Genomic DNA, 21,110 nt, shown 5'->3' on the forward strand with positions numbered 1-21,110 from the left:
CACCATTTCTTCTTCATTTGTTAGTTGGCATTCTCCTGCAAGGGAAAGCTTTCTTGTCTTCATTTATTTATCCCTATATTTATTCAGATCAGTGTGACTTGGTTGGTTATAATCTGTCACAGCTATTAATTTGATGCTTAAATTATATCCCTCAAATTGGCTCCTCAAGCTTTTTCAGTGTCCTTTTAAAAAGAAAACTTTTAATTTTAAATAATTTCAAATTTGTGTAGAAGCAAAATGACATATAGAGTGCTTATTTACTGATAGATACCTAGACTGTCTGAACCTTTCAGAGTAAGTGGTATACATGATGCCACATTGCACTTCAGTCCTCCAGTTTGTATTTACTGAATACAAGGGCACTTTCCTATATAACCATATTAAACCATCAAAATAAGACATTAACACTGATCCAATATTAACCATCTAATTCACGGACTCCATTTAAATTTCTGCATTTGTGCAAAAGTATGCATATATAAACAGCCAAGATACAAACCAAGATTATATGCTTATTCACTTGCATTTCTTCAGTCATCTTCAGTCTGAAAGTTGCTTAGTCTTTTCCTGTCTTTAAAAAGACTTTGTTGCTTTTGTGAAAAACAATATATTTCCCCAAAGAAACCTTTTATTTAAGGAATACAAACTTCATGCATTTCATAAATACAACTCTAGGAATACAGTGACTCTTCCCACCATACCTGCCCTCCCACCCACACTCCAACCCCTCCTCTTCTTCCCTCTCCGGCGAGGGGAGAGAGGGGGAGGATAAAGAAGCAGACAGAGAGAGACAGAGATACACATACTTCCTATCAATGGTTCATTCCCCAAATCCCAACAATGGCCATGGCTGAGCCAGGCTGAAACTGGAAGTTTAGTGTTGCCATTGATTTCTCAACAATGTTGCAGTGGATTCGTTTCTGAGAGGAACAGCGTGGTGGGGGCAAGAGGTGCGGAGTCACCACACAGACCCCGGGAGTCGGGTGAAAGCAGGCTTGAGGCGAGCAGCTGGCAGACTCCTTTATTTCAGTTGAAACTACGTCTTATATAGCCAAGACCAGCCAATCTGGTCAAGGGGCGGTCTATGCCCCATCCAATCACAGCCTGCCAGGCAGTTTCCAAAGCCATCCAATCACAGCCTGTTGCCAGGCAGTCTCCAAAGCCATCCAATCACAGCCTGTTGCCAGGCAGTTTCCAAAGCCATTCCTGAGTAACTAAGGCTCGCTTGCCAGTGGCCACCTTGGCATGGCCCTCTCATTCCACCATAGCTTAGAACTCAATTCAGTTCTGTCACGTGGGTGACAGAGACCCAACCACTTGAGCTGTAACCCTCCGCCTCCCATGGTGTGCATTAGCAGGAAACTGGAATCGGGAATAGAGCCAGGACTCAAACCCAGACACTCCAGTATGGGATGTGGCATCTCAAGCAGTATCTTAACTGCTACACCAAATGCCTGCCTCGACTTTGTCATTTTTTGGAGAATATAAGCTAATTATTTTGTAGAATATCCCTCAAATTGGGTATATCTAATACTTCTTCATGATTTTCACATTTTTGGTGTAATATAGAAGTGATGCTTTATTCCTTAGTACATCATATCTGAAGGCATATAATGTTGACCTGTCCTATTATTACTGAAAATAACTTGGATTACTTGTTTGATGGGTATTTCCTGCGTTTCTCCACTGTACAGTTTATTAATGATTATATTGTATGTATTAATGATTAATTGTACTTATTAAGATTGTCACCATTGGCAGCTGGCTTGCCTTGATTCTTTTTCACTGACAGAGTAATGAATTACAGTTCAGAGAGATGAAAGTAGGGAAAGCAAAGTTTATTAAAGTAAATTCGAAGGGAGGAACAGGCCAGTCAAGAGAAAGTGTGACATTCTTTATTCCTCGTTTGGGGCTTTTATCACTAAAATGTAAGGGTGTTGACTTGTGATGTAGCCATGACATTCATGATTGACATTTGTGATTGACATCTGGCAGTTGCATACATTTGGACTTACTGTATATGTAGCTATAAACTAGACTCTCCTTGTGTGGCTGAGCTCACATTTTATCAGTATACTTTAACCACAAGTTAAACTGTGAAGTGGGAAGTCTTGGGTGGGTCCCAGCAGAAAGCAGTTCTCCACCCCTGGAGGAGAGTCTTGTAGCTCTTCCCCAGTCACTTATGTCTAATTATCTGCCTGATTATATCAGGACATATTTAAAACTCTATGAACAGCATTTTCTTCATGAACCTTCATATGATAGATTGAGCATTGTTTTCTGAGTTGATTATTAAGATGTTGATTTCCAGAGGGTATATATATACCAAAAAGACATGAACACCTAGTATCAAGGTGATACCTAGACCACAATGTTTATAGCAACACCGCACAATAGCCAAAATATGGAATCAGCCAAAGTGTCCAGTATTAGATGAATGAATAAAGAAAAAAATATATATGCTACAATGGAATATTGTTCAGTTATCAAAAAAGAGTGAAATTCTGTCATTTGCATCAAAATGGTTGGAACTGGAGGACATGGTATTGAATGAAATCAGACAGAAAGGCAAATACCACATATTCTTCCTTGTTTGTGGGAACTAAAATTGTAAAGAAAGAAATGCTCATGTATGTCAATTTTGCTGCATTACAGTGTTTTGTCAAGCTTTGTTTTAAATCTTTGTCAAACAAATTGTTAATAATTCTATACTATAGTTTTAATTATTTTGTGACTTTTAAAATTTATATACACTAAAGTTGAGTATCATTTTGTTTCATTGTTTATAGCCCTTTTCTATTTTCCTGCTTAACTATAGTCTTATTTTAATTGGTCACTTCTTTATTTAGTGGAGCATTAAGCCTTTGATTATAACATAAATTAAAAATACATTGTCTTGGCGCTGGCACTGTGGTGCAGTGGGTAAAGCTGCCACCTGCAGTGCCAGTGTCCCATATGGGCGCTGTTTCAAATCCCGGCTGCTCCACTTCCTGTCAAGTTCTCTGCTATGGCCTGGGAAAGCAGTGGAAGATGGCCTGAATACTTGGGCACTTGCACCCATGTGGGAGACTGGGAAGAAGCTCCTGGCTCCTGGCTTTGGATTGGCACAGCTCCGGCTATTGTGCCCATTTGATAAGTGAACCAGCAGATGGAAGACCTTTCTCTCTGTCTCTCCCTCTCGCTGTCTGTAACTCTACCTCTTAAATAAAATAAAACCTTTCAAAATATATTGTCTCAAAAATAATAAAATAGTAAGTTAAAACATAAAAAGAAGAAAAAGAATATGATTTCCAAAAGGTGATTTTCTAATTCTATCATTATTTGCATTTTTTTAATTAATTAATTTATTTTTTTGACAGGCAGAGTGGACAGTGAGAGAGAGAGACAGAGAGAAAGGTCTTCCTTTGCCGTTGGTTCACCCTCCAATGGCCGCCGCGGCCCGCGCGCTGCGGCCGGCGCAACCACGCTGATCCGAAGGCAGGAGCCAGGTGCTTCTCCTGGTCTCTCATGGGGTGCAGGGCCCAAGCACTTGGGCCATCCTCCACTGCACTCCTGGGCCACAGCAGAGAGCTGGCCTGGAAGAGGGGCAACCAGGACAGAATCCGGTGCCCCGACCAGGACTAGAACCCGGTGTGCCGGCACCACAGGCGGAGGATTAGCCTAGTGAGCCGCGGCGCCGGCCGTATTAATTGGTATTCTACTATAGAACCAATTGCTTATGCCCTATTTATTTATTTGTTCACCTGTATATTTATATCATTATAGACTCATAGCTTTATGGCTTTACTCAGAATTACTGATTGTTAATGTAATTATTTATTTTCACAATGGCTTGCTCCCACACCTTTTTTTTTTTTTTTTTTTTTTGAAAGGCAGAATGATAGAAGAGGGGGGAGGGGAGAGGGATAGGTCTTCCATCTGCTAGTGTACTCTCCAAGTGGCTGAAGTGGCCAGGGCTGGGCCAGGAAAATCCAAGAGCCAGTAACTCCATCTAGGTTTCCCACTTGAGTCCTAGGGGTCCAAGCATTTGGGCCATCTTCCATTGCTTTCCAAGGCACATTAGCAGGGAGCTGATTGGAAAGCAGAGCAGTTGGGACTCGAACTGGTACTCTGATATAGGATGCCTGTGTTGCTGTCAGTGGCTTAATAACCCATTGTGGTACAATGCCAGCTCCTCCCCACCCTGCCGCCCCACCCTATCCCCATCCCCTTCTTTTTGACTTGTCCTAGTCATTCTTTGAGTATTTTCTTGTTTCTGGTGCAACAAGATTTTTCAGGCTCATCTTGTATTTTCTTTGCCTCAGCCTCTTTGTTAGCGATTTCTGCAAAGAGCCTTGGTTCCTTTTAGAGGACAGTGTTATTTAGCAACAAAGAGTCTGGATATAATTTTGCTTTTTGCTGGTGGAGTGTTGCTGTTCCTGTGCCTTCTTAGTGGACAGAGTAGGAAAGAAATGCATGTGGTTGTACATGTATTTAAATATATAGTACAAATTACAAATACATTTGTAAGTACAACTTACAAATACATCTTTATTTATTTCTGTATTTGTATTAAAAACGAGTTCACTTCCAATTCCAGTCCAATAATATAGTGTTCATTCTAGCTTTTACTCTTTATTTGCCCCTATCTTTTCCAACACTGAGAATCCTAGCTCTTGTTATCCTCAATATGTTTATTCCTTTGCTCAGTTTCTCAATATGTAGTCAGTTTCTTCACTGCGTGTAATTGCTGCCCAATTTGAACACTGCTTTGGGTCCCAGCTTCACTGGGTTGCTCTCCTATTCAATGTGCCTTCCCTGGACAGTGCCCAGCTGCTGCCTTGTCTCCCCACTTGATGCCTTCCTTGTGTGGGCCCTTGTCACTGCTGGACAGTGTGGTCACATAACATTGCTGAAAATTTTCAAAGACATGAGAAGAACACAACAAAAATAAAAAATAAGACTCTTGGACTTCAAATTTGCTGAAATTTTAGGCAGTGAGGAAATTAAATTCTTAGAATTTCCTTTGTTTTTTCTATACTAGGAAACATTTATTAAATGTTCTTTTGGAAATAAAAAAGATGTAAATTAGTCTACTTTTTGTTACTTTCACTAAAATACCTGAGAGAAGCTTTGTGGGAAAGAAAAGTTTTTTTTTTTTAACCCAGGAGGATTATAGGATTGGGCAGCCCCATAATCCGGCATCTAAGAGAGACTGTTTATGGTGGGTGTGGTGGCAGTGGTCACTTGGTGAGCCAGGAAGGAGAGCATGAGCGAGCATGTAGGCTGAACTTGAACTGAGCTAATCAAACTTCTGAAAACCACCCTCCAAGAACAGCTAATGGGTCCCATCTATCAGATACCATCATTAGATGACATTTCCACTCATAATCAATCAGCTGTTAACATTAAGACCATCAGAGCTTAAACAGTAACGTGAGTTTGGGGAAGACAAATCCTACTCAATTCATAACAGATTGAGAACCTTTTTTGTTTTGTTTTGTTTAGCTCAGTTTTGACCTCTTTGTGCCCAAGTATATAAAAAGGAGAATGGGAAATTCATAGCATTTTTTTCTTGGTGCCTCAAACTATCTTCAATAGTTTTTTTTTTTTTTTTTAAAGATTTATTTATTTATTTATTTGAAAGGCAGAGTTACAGAGAGGCAGAGAGGGAGAGAGAGAGGTTTTCCGTCCACTGGTACACTCCCCAGATGGCTGCAGTGGCTGGAGCTGCGCTGATCTAAAGTCAGAAGCCAGGAGCTTCTTCCAGGTCTCCCAAGTGGGTGCAGGGGCCCAAGGGCTTTGGCCATCTTCTACTGCTATCCCAGGCCATAGCAGAGAGCTGGATTGGAAGTGGAGCAGCTGGGACTCGAACCTGTACCCATATGAGATGCTGACACTGCAGGTAATGGCTTTTACCTGCTATATATACCACAGCACTAGCCCCTTAAATAGTTTTTTTTTTTTAAAGATTTTTATTTATTTAAGAGGTAGAGTTATAGACGGTGAGGGGGAGAGAGAGAGAGAGAGGTCTTCCATCTAATGGTTCACTCCCCAATTGGCTACCAATAGCCAGAGCTGCATCAATCCAAAGCCAGGAGCCAGAAGCTTCTTCCAGGTCTCCCACGTGGGTGCAGGGGCGCAAGGACTTGGTCCAACTTCTACTGCTATCCCAGGCCACAGCAGAGAGCTGGATCAGAAGAGGAGCAGCTGGGACTAGAACCAGCACCCATATGGGATGCCGGCGCTTTAGACCAGGGCGTTAACCCACTGCGCCACAGCACAGAGTTTTATAGGCCTATACAATAGAGTTTTATAAGGCCTAAAAATATTTTGCTCAAGTAATCATGAAATCACTGGTATAATATTTCAGAAATTTTTGATTTAAGGCTCACATGTTTATTCCTTTGAGATAATATATTATTAGTTTAAACCTTTATCTTAAATAAAGAATCAGGATCAGAAATATTAGACAATAGGGTATGCATGAAATGAAATGGTTTGTCACATTTACAATTAGTGTCAACTAGGCATAGAACTCAAGTCTACTTATTTCAAATCAGAGTCCTCCCACCCGTGTACATACTGCTGTACTTCATATTTATCACATAGGTGATTTTAATTGTTAACAGTGGTATAATTTATGATGAGTCTGGTTGCACTTTGCATATTGTCTTAAACATTAAGTTGCAGATAGAACAGGGTTTAGCTCAGTGGTGTCATCAAGGACCTGGCTGCTTTCCCCTCTCTACTTTCCTTCCATCATCAGCCTGTTAGCATGGTTGTCGTCCCCTTGTGAACACAAGATATTTATCATCCATGTTCAGAGTAAAGAGTCTTCTGAGAAAACTTCTTTTCAAGAACCTCCCTCACCCACACCATCAAGCCTCCCCTTAAGTTCTTTAAGGTAAAAGGGCAAAGTGAAGGTCCTAGAATGAAATATTGTACCTAGGGGTGGGAGCAACAGCCCATGCTGAATGCCCCACTTCTGTAGTGAGAAGTATAGTGACTTCTCCAAAGCTCTGGGCACCACTAGGGAGGTATGGCTCGCCACATGAAAATCAGTGCAGCTACCTAGAGAAGGGTCAGTGGGTGTGATAGGGAGGCCATCACAATATCTAACAACAGACAACTGACCATATTTATGTGTGTCCACTGGATTTACTGGTAATGATTATCCTAATTTCTATTAGAATATTTGTTTAAAGAACATTATTTTGAAAAGACTCATTTTCCATACAGATAATAGGGAATTCTTTTATGTTATAATTTATTAGATAGTGAAATTGACATTCAAATTGACAGTGGATGCAACATTATATCCTGTATCTTTGTCATATAAAATGGAGAGTAGTCTTTAGTTGCTCATATATTAAATCACCATTTTTACATAGCAGAGTGATTTTCCTAATTTAGTTTCTTGCTTGTGTTAGCTGTTTCTTTACTTAGCAAAGCCAAAGTTCTTTTGTGTATAATTGTTGTTTTGTATCAAACTGTCTACTTCTGTTGCTGTTATTAGCAGCTAGGTTAATACTATGCTTATAAGAGTTCCTCTTCATTTTTTTTTTTTTTTTTAATCTTGTTCTGGTTCCTTCTCACAGGAGAGAGTTTTCTTGGAAGGATGCCTTGATACTCTATTTTTTTTTAAAAATATTTTATTTGTTTATTTTTATTTGAAAGGCAGGTACAGAGAGAGAAAGAGAGAGATCAATCTTTCATCCATTGGTTCACTTCTTTTTTTATTTTATTATTATTTTTTTTGACAGGCAGAGTTAGACAGTGAAAGAGAGTGACAGAGAGAAAGGTCTTCCTTCTTAAATGTCCACAACAGTTGGGCTGGGCCAAGCAAAAGCCAGGAGCCTGAAACTCTATCTGGGTCTCCCACATGGGAGCTGGTACCTGGTACGCTGCTTGCCTTCCCAGCGTATCGGCAGGGACTAGATTGAAAGTGGAGCGTCTGTGACTAAAACTAGCACTCTGATGTGAGCTGCGGTGTCTCAGCTGGAGGCTTAACCTCCTGTGCTACTTTGGCAGCTCATGGTTCTCATTATTGCATGCATTTTTTTTTTTTTTTTTTTTGGTCTGTATAACTTGTGTAGGCTTAAATGAAAACCCTTGCAGCCTGTTTTTAAATCTCATGTATTGTCACTGTTAACTGAGTGATTCTGTGTGTGCTATGATTTTGATTTTTTTTTTAAACTTTTTATTTAAAAAGTTAAAAGGCAGAGACAGACACACTGAGTTCCCATCTGCTGGTTCACTTCCCAAATGCCTGCAATGGCCAAGGCTAGTTCACTCTGAACCCAAGAGCCAGAACTCAATCCAGGTCTCCTATGTGGGAAGCAGCATCCCAACCACTTGAGCCATTACCTGCTGCCTCTCAGTGTGCACACTAAAAGGAAGCCAGGTTTGGACACAGAGGTGGGACCTGAACCTAAGGCATTCCAATGTGGCATGTGGGCATCCCAACTAATATTGTTATTGCTAGGCCAGAATGCTATCTCTGAAGTAGATTTCTTAACTCTCTTAGGCAAAATTTCCTCACTTGTAAACTGGGTTTAATAACACCTGGCTTAGGAGATACTCTGAACTTGGAAAGAAGATAGTACAATGTAAAGTACTTAGTCTAGTGCTGATGCACAATAAGTTGGCTCATTTTGTAATGATTACCTTGATTTGCATCAGTATACTCTAAACATTCCACTGCTTTGTGTGTGTATGTATGTATGCCAATAGTAGTTAAACTGTTATAAAATTAGTGATAGGAGTTTAAATCTTAGAGGCACAATAAAAACATCTACTCTGCTTTAGGGTTCTCTTTCATTTTCCTGCTTAAGAAAGACTTAACATTAAAAATGTTGTATTTATTTTAGGGGGATATTAATTTAAAGTCAGTAGTGAGTGCCTTCTAAATAGTGTTCTAGAAAGAATTATATTTTTGTGGAATGTTTGAGGAGTTCATTTGATTAATGAACAGTTTCCTAGTACTATATCATAATGAAACTGTCATTTATTTTTCAGCAAAATTCCTGCCTTTCTAAATGTGGTGGATATTGCTGGTCTTGTGAAAGGAGCTCACAATGGACAGGGCCTGGGGAATGCCTTTTTATCTCATATTAGTGCTTGTGATGGGATCTTCCACCTAACACGTAAGTACAGTTTATTTAGTCATTGATTTCATTAAGGTTAGTATTTTCTTTCTATTGGTGCTCAAATAAAATTAGAAATGACTGATTAATAGATTGCTTTGGTTCACAATATGAGTGATGAATTTGTTAATTGTGGCTTCAGTGTCATTTAGTACCATGTCTGTATGTGAAGGCTTATTTCATAGCACATATATGCTGTGTTGATATTCTAGTTGATTTTTTTCCCTGATCTGGGTTAGAGCCATTGAGAAGTGTTTCTGTATGGAGAAATTAACTTTGTTGATTAAAAAGGCATTTTGAAATTTCCTCAAGTTATGGGACTTTTCTGCATTCTTGCTTTTCCATGTGTTGAGAAGACAATGATAGAGGAGGTGATTATAGTTATTTCAGAGGAAGAAAATGCATCCAGGTTATCTATTAGAGATGACAGAATTGGATGATGGGATAAAGAAGGAACCAAGATCAGCTCATCTCAGCATTATATCTTAAGGTTATAACGCAAAGGAAGAAAACACATAGAACTGTGGGTTGGTCTGGCTTCTTTTGACTACAAAAGTGAGCCAACAATGTAATAATTCTCCAACAAAATAGAAGAGTTTAGGTTAAAGCTCAGGTCAAGACTGCATTTTATGGTTATAATATTATAATGAGCAAATTAAAACAAGCAAAGAAAGCACAAGTTAGAAGTAGGGACCTGCTATGGTTCAGTGCTTTCATTTGTACTAGTCCTTGACTAGATAGTTTAATAGTCCTTGACTAGAATGAGCATTTAAAAAATATTATAGTGATAATACTGGCCAATTATTTCGTCCTTGGAATCAAATAAAACATTTTGCTGACGTATTTTGTATGTCTTTTAAAAAGTTTATTTGCTTAGTAACTCATTTTATGGTATTTTACAAAAGTCAACCCCAGATCATTTGGGAAATAGTGATCTGAGTTAGCTTAGCTTGAGTAGATAGAGACCTTCTAGAGGGTTTGTGGTAGTCAAGGGATGTGTTATGTGGAGTGGGGAGGACAGGGAGGAAGGATTCAGTAATGGAGAAAAGTATTAGCCTGAAACCTTTGTGTTCTTAAGAGCCTCTGTGTTTCCTGGTGATTTTTCTGTTGGTTCTGGTGACTTAATGTGATTATTTTGAAGACAGGGGTAGAGTCAAGTATGAAACCAAGGTAGGACTGGAAAATGAAAGGCTCATGAAGCTGGTTTGCTAATGAGGTTTCAAAACCAGTATGTTGGGTGTAAAGGGGGTTGTGTTGTGTGTTTAGGGAGAAATATTTGATGTAAAATTTTCAGAGTTTGGGCAGTTTAGCTGATTGTAAGGTCTTGTTGATGGTCTAAAATCAATAAATAATAGCAATAAAAATGTCTTTGTTGCTGTTTCTTACATTATTTATCTGATAGGCTTTATTAACCACTAGAGAAAAAAATGAATTTAGTTTCTGTTTTTCTAACCCCTCTGGAAAAAAGCAAATTTGATATACACATTCCATGTTTCTTTTTCTTTCTTTCTTTGAGAGATTGCTCCTTCCCACAGGTTCACTCCTTAAATACTATTAGGAGGGAGCTGGAATTGAAAACCAGGGCTGGGTATTGAGTACAGGTACTCTGATTAGAGATGCGAGTGCCCCAAGTGATGTAATTACTACACCAAACACCTGCCTGTTAAGGAGTTTTTTTTTTTTTTAAAGATTTATTTATTATTTGCAAGTCAGAGTTACACAGAGAGAGGAGAGGCAGAGAGAGAGAGAGAGGTCTTCCATCCGATGGTTCACTCCCCAGTTGGCTGCAATGGCCGGAGCTGTGCCGATCCAAAGCCAGGAGCCAGGATCTTCTTCCGGGTCTCCCACGTGTGTACAGGGGCCCAAGAACTTGGGCCACCTTCTACTGTTTTCCCAGGCCACAGCAGAGAGCTGGATCGGAAGTGGAGCAGCTGGGACTAGAACCGGTACCCATATAGGATGCCAGCGCTTCAGGCCAGGGCATTAACCCGCTGCGCTACAGCGCCAGCCCCATGGAGGAGTTTTGATTATACTGTTTACCTAGATAATTTCAGGCTGGTGTGCACCAGAGATGATGCCATATTTCTAGAAAATAACTAGCAGGTTGGTGCAGCTATTCTTTCCTTGGGTTTCAGTACAATTGTAATGAAATTATCTCTCTATCATACATCAATTTGTGAAGTACAGAAAATATTCATGTTGAGTTCTTTAAACTTTCAAAATTGTTTATTGGCAAGTTTGTTCATAAATTGTTGGGCAAAACAGCTTTTAAAAATATATTTGTAGCAGTGGGAGTTTAGTGTAGCAGTTAAGACCTCAGTTAAGATGTCTGTGTTTCGTATTGGAGTGCCTGGATTCTATGTCTATCTCTAGTTCCCGACTTCAACTTCCTGCTAATGCAAACCCTGGTTTCTGTCACGCATCTGAGAGCCCTGGATTGAATTCCCAACATTAGCTTCAGCTCTGGCTGTTGTGGGCATTTGAGGAGTAAACCAGCAATAGAGGCCTGCTCTATCTCTGTATCTCTCTTTCTCATAAATAAATAAAAGAAAAATCATTGTGAAGTTCAGAAAAGTACATGTTTTAGTTTTAAAATTTTGAGACAATAAAATTGACTATTTTGAGTATGTAATTCTATGTCTTTTAAATTTGTACAGATTTTTGAAACTGCCCCAATAATCGGGATACAAAACACTTTCATCACTGCAAAAAACTCCTGAATGCCATCCTTTTAGTCACATTCTTCCACACCTAACCTTGGAGACTACTGATCTCTTCTCCATTACTATAGATTTTTTTTTCTTTTTGAGAATGTTACATAAATGAAATGATAAGAATGTGCATTTTTTTTTTGTTGCATTTTGAAAAGATGTTTACAGATGAAAGCTGATGGTGTTATTAGCAGATCCTCTGGGCCTTTTCATCAGACATGTTTCTGGAACCTAGGAGGGTATGAGGTTAACTCAGAGGAGATTGATTTTATGAATATATTTTACCTTTTCAGTTTTCTTTGATCCCATTCTTCTATTGATCTTTTATATATCTTTAAGTACCAGAATGTTCTTTTTATTCTCAGTGTTTTTGGAAATACTGTTCTTTTTTTCTTCTAAAGTTTAGCTTTTTAAAATCTCTAACAAAATTTTGTCTTATACCAGGCTGAGTCTTGAACTAATGGGCAGAGCTATTTCTAAAATAAGTGAAATGCCTGGGAAATATAAAGTGTAATGAAAATAGTGAGATTCCTGTATTTGTCAGATTTTTCTACCCAAGACTCCTGACCACAAAGGAGGAGGAGCACAGGGGCTTTGGGAACATAGTGTAGCATCAAATGCTTTACTTGGAGGAAAACTGTGTGACATCCATGGTTTCCTGTCTTCTATTCTTAAGCTACAAAGTCCCCAATTTTAGAGGCAAGATTATAAATTAGATATCTGACCAAACGACTAAGTAACAAATATCTTTAACATTTTGTTTACTTAGTACTTTTTGGATTGTTTGCTCTTATTTAGAGCCCATCGGAATATATAAACTTATTGTTATTCTCATTTCTAGGTGAGAAAACTGGAGGTTCAAGAGGTAAAATCATTTGCTTCAGTCATGTCAGTAAAGGTGGCAGTGCCTTTGACTTACTTTGTGTGACTCCAGTCCTTTCTACCACATTCTTTTGTCTGTAAAGGATTTTGAGGTGTTTGCTGTCATTAGATATCTTGTCTACCTCTTGCGTTGGGAATGTCCATTTCTGTTGTTTGGTCTGTGTTCACCAGAGAAGATACTGGGTCCTTAAGAACTCATTAATAGTTCAAAGTAGTAGAATGCAAAATCATCTGTTAGCTCTATCAATGGAGGAAAGGACATGTGTACTTTTGTAAAATCTAATATAAAATCTGCTTGTGTTAATTTTGCAAAAAAGGTCTTAATTTGAAAGTTGCTATTAATAATGCTGACTAGAAGAAAATAAAATAGATTTCTTAAAAGGATTAATATTAACTGGAATAATTGTTTTTTTTTTTTTTCCTGAAAACATGGGATACTGAGGATGGAGAGTTTGTGGTATTAAAGTTTTTACAAGTTTAATGTATAAATTACCAGGTGAGGGAACCAAAATGTAATTTATTAGAGATAATACAGTAATGTAGATTACTTTTACAGTGGGTGACATTTTAAGAGGTGATGAGTAATCATATAGACTCAGACAATGTTAAAGTTAACTTCAATAAAGAATAGTATTGCAAACTTTATTGACAAATTTTAGCTAGATTATAAAAACCCTCTTACTGTCTTCAGTTGTTTCTTCATGCTAATTACTTGAATGTATTTAAGATACAATATCTGATTTGAGTGTTTCATTGAGGGTAGGAGAAAATTTAAAGCAGTTTCAGCAGCTGAGTGAATATGAGTTGATGGGTTGTGGAGTAAGGAAGGAGGCAGGCAGGGGATGCTTGGCTGTACCTGTTGCTATCAGAGTTTACCCGAGAGTGGATTTGGTAAGAACTTGAAGTTCATAATTTTAGTTAGCAAAGGAGGGCTTCCAAAATACTTCTCAGTTCATCTTTTTTTTTTGGACAGGCAGAGTGGACAGTGAGGGAGAGAGACAGAAAGGTCTTCCTTTTCCGCTGGTTCACCCCCCAAATAGTGGCTGCGGCAGCGCACCGCACTGATCCGAAGCCAGGAGCCAGGTGTTTCTCCTGGTCTCCCATGTGGGTGCAAGGCCCAAGCACTTGGGCCATCCTCCACTGCCTTCCCGGGCCACAGCAGAGAGCTGGACTGGAAGAGGAGCAACCGGGACTAGAACCGGTGCCCATACGGGATGCTGATGCCACAGGTGGAGGATTAATCAAGTGAGCCACGGCGCCGGCTCCCAAGGGGCATCTTAACCAATATGCCAAATGCCTGTCCCACTTGTTGTCTTTTTTAAGCACAAAAATTTTTATTAATCTTGAGAATTCTTAAGACTTAGTCTATGATCTCAGTTTGGAAAACAATTCTCTAAACTCCAGAGAAGTTATATTGAGGATTGAGGATTATCAGTTCTAGGTCAAGTTTCTTTTTTTTTTTTTTCTTTTTGTTTTTTAAGATTTATTTACTTATTTGAAAGGCATAGAGAGGGAGAGACAGATCTTTCATCCACTGGTTCACTGGTGCTAGGCTGATCCAAAGCCAAGAACTTCCGGTGGGTTTTTCGTGAGTGAAGGAGCACAAGGACTTGGACCATCTTCTGCTTTATCAGGCATGTTAGCAGGGAGCTGGATTGAAAGAGGAGCAGCTGGGACTTGAACTGACACCCACATGGAATGTCAGCTCCACAGGTGGCGGTTTTACCCACTACAGCTCAGCGCCGGTCTCTAGGTCAAGCTTTTTAAATGATATCCAGATTTTATACTAAAAGGGCAGTGAAAAACTACTAATTTTATGAATTCCTGAAGGGTAAGGGATGTCTTTATTTGGATTAAAACAGGTTTGTGTCACTGGTAGGCTATTTCTTCATGTTGGAAACTCTTAGGTGCTTTTTGCAAACAAAGAAGGCAAAACAGGTTAAAAAGAAGAGTGAGAATGCATCACATATACTGGCACATAATTCCCTTTTCTGATATTTTCACTTTAATTGATGAAGGGAATAAATGGGAGAAAAATGATCAGCAGCCCAGGTCCTGGGAGTAACTGTAATAGTTCCCATGAATCTTTTAGATGGTAACTTGTTTTTAGCGGTGTAGGGACTGGCAACTTGACATGATATGAGTGAATGTCTACTTTGTTCATAATAATAATGTAAAAAGAGGGAATATATCTACTTTAAAGATGAGAAAATTGAGAAGATAAGGAGCTGGATGGTAATTTACATAACTAAGAAGCATCAGAGTTATAATTCAAATTCATATCTGACATTTTAGATGTGCCTGGACCTGTTAGTGCTTAAAAACTAGAGCAGTTGGCTAGTACATCTGAAGAATGTACGCCTATATCTTGTATAAATGTATCTCAGAATGTATGTGGACAGGTGTGTGTGTATTTGTATTCTTTGGTCAGTTTTGAACTATTTTTCAATGTTGGTGTTCTAAATAATATTTTCCCACTTAAATACCACTCTCCCCCACAAATATCTTGAGTGCTTGAAATTTTGAACAAATTATTTTTTGGACAAGGTATATTATTTTTTTTTTAATGATTGATTTATTTATTTGAAAGGCAGAGTTACACAGAGAGAAGGAGAGGCAGAGAGAGAGGTCCTTCATTCGATGGTTCACTCCCTAATTGGCTGCAGTGGCCAGAGCTGTGCTGATCCAAAGGCAGGAGCCAGGAGCCTCCTCCGGGTCTCCTCTCTGGGTGCAGGGCCCCAAGGACTTAGGCCATCCTCTACTGCTTTCCTGGGCTATAGGAGAGAGCTGGATTGGAAGTGAAATAGCTGAGCGTTGAACCAGCACCCATATGGGATGCTGGCAGTGCAGGTGGCAGCTTTACCCACTATGTCAAAGCGCTGGCCCTGGTATATTATTCTTTAGTTGTCAGATTTTTCAGTTATTTTGGAATTATACGTGGCAACATTTAATGGTTTGCATGATTTAAAAATTTTTTAATTTTATTTAAGTTATACAAGTTTCATATGATTCATATATACAGATTTAGGAACCTAGTGATACTTTACCCCCTCCCTTCCTCCTGCCCACACTCTAGCCTTTCTTCCACCTCCCTCTCCCATTCACACTCCTCTAATTTTTACAAAAACCTACTTTAAGTTTACTTAATGATCTTAAAGTTTATCTTACACTAAGTAAAAGAGTTCAACGAATAGTATGAAGAAAAGAAACACTGTTCCTCAACAGAAGAGACAAGGACTGTAAACAGTCACCAAATCTCAAAATGTCTATTTCATTCCAATACATTACATTTCAGGTACTCTGTTAGTTACCTTGGATCAGGAAGAACATGGTATCTGTCTTTTTGGGACTGGCTTATTTCACTAAATATAATGGTTTCCAGTTGTGTCCATCTTGTTGCAAAAGGCAGGATTTCACTTTTTTTTTAAACAGCTCAGTAGAACTCCATAGTGTACCATAATTTCTTTATCCAGTCAACAGTTGATGGACATCTGGGTTGATTCCATATCTTAGCATTGTAAATTGCACTGCAGTGAATATGGAGGGTACAGATAACTCTTTCATACGCTGATTTCTTTTGATTTGTGTAAATTCCCAGGAGTGGGATGGCTGGACGGTAGGTCTATATTCAGATTTCTGAGGTATCTTCATATTGTCTTCTACTATGGCTGCACCAGTTTACATTCCCATAAAAACTTTTTAAAAAGTTAACTATTTCTCTATATTTCTGGCATAAATGGTGCTTATAATTTTGGATAAACAACTCAGAATAGCTAATTATGTAATAATGACTTTGTACAGAAATTCTATATTAATTCTTGGATTTTTGAATTTTGCTTTTTGTTTTTATCACTGGATCTTGCTATTGAGTAGGAAAAATAGCAGTTCTGGTGTTTTTAAAAAGGACTTTAGGGATTAATATTATAAAAATTATTTAATGTGTTAACTGCTGTTGAAAACTAAATACCCTTTATTGTTAGTATGTGTTACTTCTGTGGAAGAATGTATTGTTATAAACATATGTTGTTAAAAGCAACATACCATGTATTTTGTTGTTTTGGGTAATGTTTTGAATCTAACTATCCATATTTCCTCATCAGATTAGTTATTTACATGAACTGAGGCAGCTTTTTCAAATTAAAAAAAATGCCTAAACCGTCATTCATTTCAAGCAGAAATGCAGGTGTAGTGTGTGTTTTTCATAGTGGGCTCTGAAAATTTAGTTCTATTTTGAGACTGGTGTTGTGGTATAGCACACTGGCATCCTACATGGGTGCCACCGATTTGAGTCCTGGCTGCTCCACTTCTGATCCAGCTGTTTGCTAATGTGCCTGGGAAAGCAGCAGAAAATGGCCCAAGTGCTTGGGCCCCTGCACCCACTAGCTATGTGACTGTGAAAGTGGTCTCTGAGCCTCAGCTTTCTCAGGTAAAATGGGGATAATAAAACTGTAGTACTCATGGAATTATTTTGAAGGTTAAATAAGAGAATCCTTTTATATTGTTGCATATAGACATAGACTTTATTATTTTAATGCTGCCTTACTGCTGTTTTTTGGGGATATAAATTTTAAATTTCAATGTTTTTTCTACTTTTTAGATTTTTAAAGATTATGGTAACCTATATATAATATAAAAGCTAATTTTAACTGTTTTTAAGTATAGAGTTCAGTGGCATAAAGTACATTCACATTGTTGTACAACCATCACTTTCCATATCTTTCCATCATTCCAAATGGGAACTGTGTACCCTAAACAGTAGCTCTCCATTCCTTCCTCCCTCAACTCCTGTCTATGAATTTAACTACTCTAGGTACCTCATATGTGTGGCATCATATAGTATTTGTCTGTTTGTGATTGGTTTATTTCATACTCCATTTTTGTTTAACTACTATGCCATCATCCATAGTATAGAAGTACAACTTTATTAAACTGCTTTCAGTTTATGGGAATTCACTATTTCTGAGTTTTGAAATAATAACAATGTTACTAATGAATATTCATATATAGCCTCTTTTTTTTTTGGCACGTCTGGGTATATCACTAAGAGCTATCCCTAGTATTGTATACATTTGAATTATTTCTCATACATCTCATCTTCTCCCTGTATCCCCATGGTGCTACAAACTTTAAAATAGGTAGGCAGGTTGGCTCTGTGGCATAGCAGGTTAAGCCTCCTGCTGCAATGATGGCATCCCATTTGGTCACCAGTTCATGTCCTGGCTGCTGTTCTTCCTGTTCAGCTCTCTGCTTTGGCATGGGAAAGTAGTGGAAGATTGGCCAAGTGCTTGGGCCCCTGCACACACATGGGAGACCTTGAAGAATCTCCTGGCTCCTGGCTTTGGATCAGCTCAGCTCTGGCTGTTACGGCCATTTGGTGAGTGAACCAGCGGATGGAAGACCTCTCTGTCTCTCCCTCTCTCTCTCTGTGACTCTGCCTTTCAAATAAATAAATGTCTTTAAAAAAAAGAGTAGGTCATACCTTGAATAGAGAAAAGCCTAAGTTTTTAAAGAAAATTGATGTAATATTGGGATGTACATTGAGAGCTCTTTCCTGCCCATATTCTGTGTCATCTATTTATTTTGCCTTCATAAGGGATGATACTTCAGTCAGTTTTCTTCTAGAGCAAGTATTGGGGAGCTTTTTCTTTAATGGATTAGATAGTAAATTTCTTGCTCTGTTGCATGGTCTTTGTGTTTGTGATTTGCAGTACTTTATAAATGTAAGGATTGGTCTTGACTCTGACCATACAAAGAGGGGCCCGAGCCTAACTTGCTCATTCCTGCTTTTGTGTTTCTTCATTTAATATAGCTACATGTGTGTGTATGTGTGTGTGTGTGCACATATATATATATATATATGTATGTATGTGTATATATATATATGTCATCCTTGTTGAAAAATTTTTAAAAATATTTATTTTATTTGAAAAAAGTTACAGAGAGAGGGAGAGGGAGAGGGAGAGAGAGAGAGAGAGAGAGGTCTTCTATCCGGTGGTTCACTCCCCAAATGGCTACAACAGCTGGAGCTGAGCCGAACCAAAGCTAGGAGCCAGGATATTCTTCCAGGTCTCCCACATGGGTACAGGGCCCATAGGCTTGGACCATCCTCTGCTGCTTTTCCAGGCACGTTAGTAGGGAGCTGGATCAGCAGTGGAGCAGCTAGGATGCTAACTGGTGCCAATTTGGGATGCCAGTACTGCAGGCCGGGGCTTTAACCCGCTGCACCACAACACCAGCCTCAGAAATATTTTCTCATTCTTTTCATTTGATTTCTTCTACTAATTTTGTAGTTAGGTCAGTAATACCAGATGTTTCTTCCTAGTTTATTTTCCTTTTAAAAAATTGATACATGAAGTATATTAGTAAAAGTACATAAAATGCAAAATCTAAAGTATACGTTTGGATGTATTTGTAAACATGTTTTACACTGTGTAACCACTATGTGGATCTAATTGTAGACCACTTCTGTCACATTTCCTAGGGTAATTGCTATTCTGACTTGTGTTCATCCTTAGTTTTGTTTTTCCTTAAACTTGGTATAAATGTAATCACACATTCTGTGTTCTATTATGCCTAGTTCTTTCTCTGAAAAAAATGCTTCTGAGATTCATCTCTATTGTCTGTTGTTATTGATAATTTATAATCTTGTTAAGTAAGAAATTTGGATTTCATCCACTTTTGAGGCCAGTATTACGGATTATGTCACTCTTTACAAAGTTGTAGTTGCTTACATCTCAACATGTTGTGATTTGATTTGAGTGGGAAGAAGTTTAGGGCAGAAAGAATTACCAGAAAGTTTTTGTGGTATTTTATAGATAAAATAATGAAAGTTCAATTTCAGAACACCGTGAGCAATAGTTGAGGGAAAGAGCAAATTTTAGAGACTTTGTGAAGAAGAAATGTGATTCAATGATAGGCTCCTTTCATCTCAAAACAAACAGAGTTCTCCTCAGGGAAGACTGTTTGCCAGAGATTTTATACAGAGCAGGGTAACAGCAACCATATTATGGGAATTCGATTATTTTAAAATTTACATATGTAGTAAATTCTCTGAAAACACATGTGTTATGTCTTATTTAGAAAGATGGTTTTTTTTTTTTGTAGGATTTAGTGAACCAATGTAACTTGTTTTCACCAATTTTTAGAAGCAGTTTAGCTTCCTATTGTTAGATTTTTAAAGCTTTGAACATGGTAAGGCTATTGATTTCACTGAATCCTTAGCTTTTTAAAGCTGGTATTAGAAGTTGTATTTCCCCAGGAAGCTACAGCATGTGTGTGTTATCTGAAGGACAGCACCTTTGGCAGCATTGCTGTACCTACTGTCAGGCTATTTATAGATAAAACTTGTTAAAGTTTCTCAACAGATTTTTAAGAGACATGTCCTGGTAGGCTAGAAGCAAGAGTTTGTTCTGAGCTGTGGGACAGTTTTTTATATTTCCCAAATTAGAAACACATATAGTTAGTTCTGATATGCTGAATTTTTAATTATGAAGTATATAGTTAGAGTTGTAGAAAAGAAAATTTAAAATTTGATCATTTTCAGCTAAGTTGGTGTATAGGTGTATATGTGATGGTGGAGGAGGGGTAAGGTGCCCATTCTTTCCTGAGTTCTTTTCACCAGTTTGTTTAGTTAAATTTTATGGCTGTATTTTGAGCTTTTTATGTGAATTTAAATTTATTAGTATCCTCTGTTGACTGCTAAAAGAAATTTTGACTGTCTTCTAAGAAGAGGAAAATGATGATAACTGATTCATGCAGAGTGAGGATTAGAGAGAAAGAGGCAGTTTCAGGAGCCCAGCTACATGGTAAGATATAACCCATGCCAACTACGGTATGGAAATTGAGGCTAAATCCTACTGGTGAGCATCATGGTAGCCGTGGCAAGGAGAAAAATGATGAGTTTCCCAATTTCATATATATCTGAGATATGTATTAGGAAAGAACCCCTTTCCTAGCTCTAAATTGAACTGTATTGCATCTTTGTAGATGAGACTGAATGCCATCCCGGTGCTTTGTGTCTTCTGTTAGCTTGCAATGGAGGCAGTAATTTGAAAGCTGCTTCTATCCTTCTGATCTCTTGAGAAAAACAGAATGCATAGAGGTAGGTTTGTTTTTCCTGAAGTATGTATCTTTTCTGGAGTATTTACATATACTGTTATACAGTAGTATTGGCTTGTGGTTTGAGCTCATGCAAGGGATAAAATCTGGGGAATTGCAAGGACTATAATGTTAGTATGGTTTTAAATTGTCTCTTTGGAGTATTTACAGGCTTTGGAAATTGTGGCATAGCAGGCAATTCAGTATTAAGATCATTAGTACATGTCTAAATTGTTGGCATTTTACATGATTGCCAGAAGAAGGGAAATGATTGTCAAGCCCTGGTTATTAT

The 21,110-nt window shown here is 38.3% G+C and overlaps 1 protein-coding gene across 4 annotated transcripts in view; it reads left to right on the forward strand.

The window, feature by feature from the left end:
• OLA1 (Obg like ATPase 1) overlaps positions 1-21,110 on the forward strand; it is a 184,608-nt gene that overhangs the window by 21,046 nt on the left and 142,452 nt on the right. For all 4 annotated transcript variants that reach the window (XM_089328138.1, XM_002712295.6, XM_089328136.1 and 1 more), the window contains exon 4: positions 9,001-9,128. Coding sequence is in view for 3 of the 4 variants with exons in the window: in XM_002712295.6 (XP_002712341.2) it covers positions 9,001-9,128 (128 nt within the window). In the remaining variant the exon portion in view is untranslated. The remainder of the gene's footprint in view (positions 1-9,000; positions 9,129-21,110) is intronic.

Source organism: Oryctolagus cuniculus, chromosome 3 (assembly GCF_051225735.1).
Source record: "Oryctolagus cuniculus isolate XC-2025 breed Fujian yellow rabbit chromosome 3, ASM5122573v1, whole genome shotgun sequence".
Taxonomy (NCBI): domain Eukaryota; kingdom Metazoa; phylum Chordata; class Mammalia; order Lagomorpha; family Leporidae; genus Oryctolagus; species Oryctolagus cuniculus.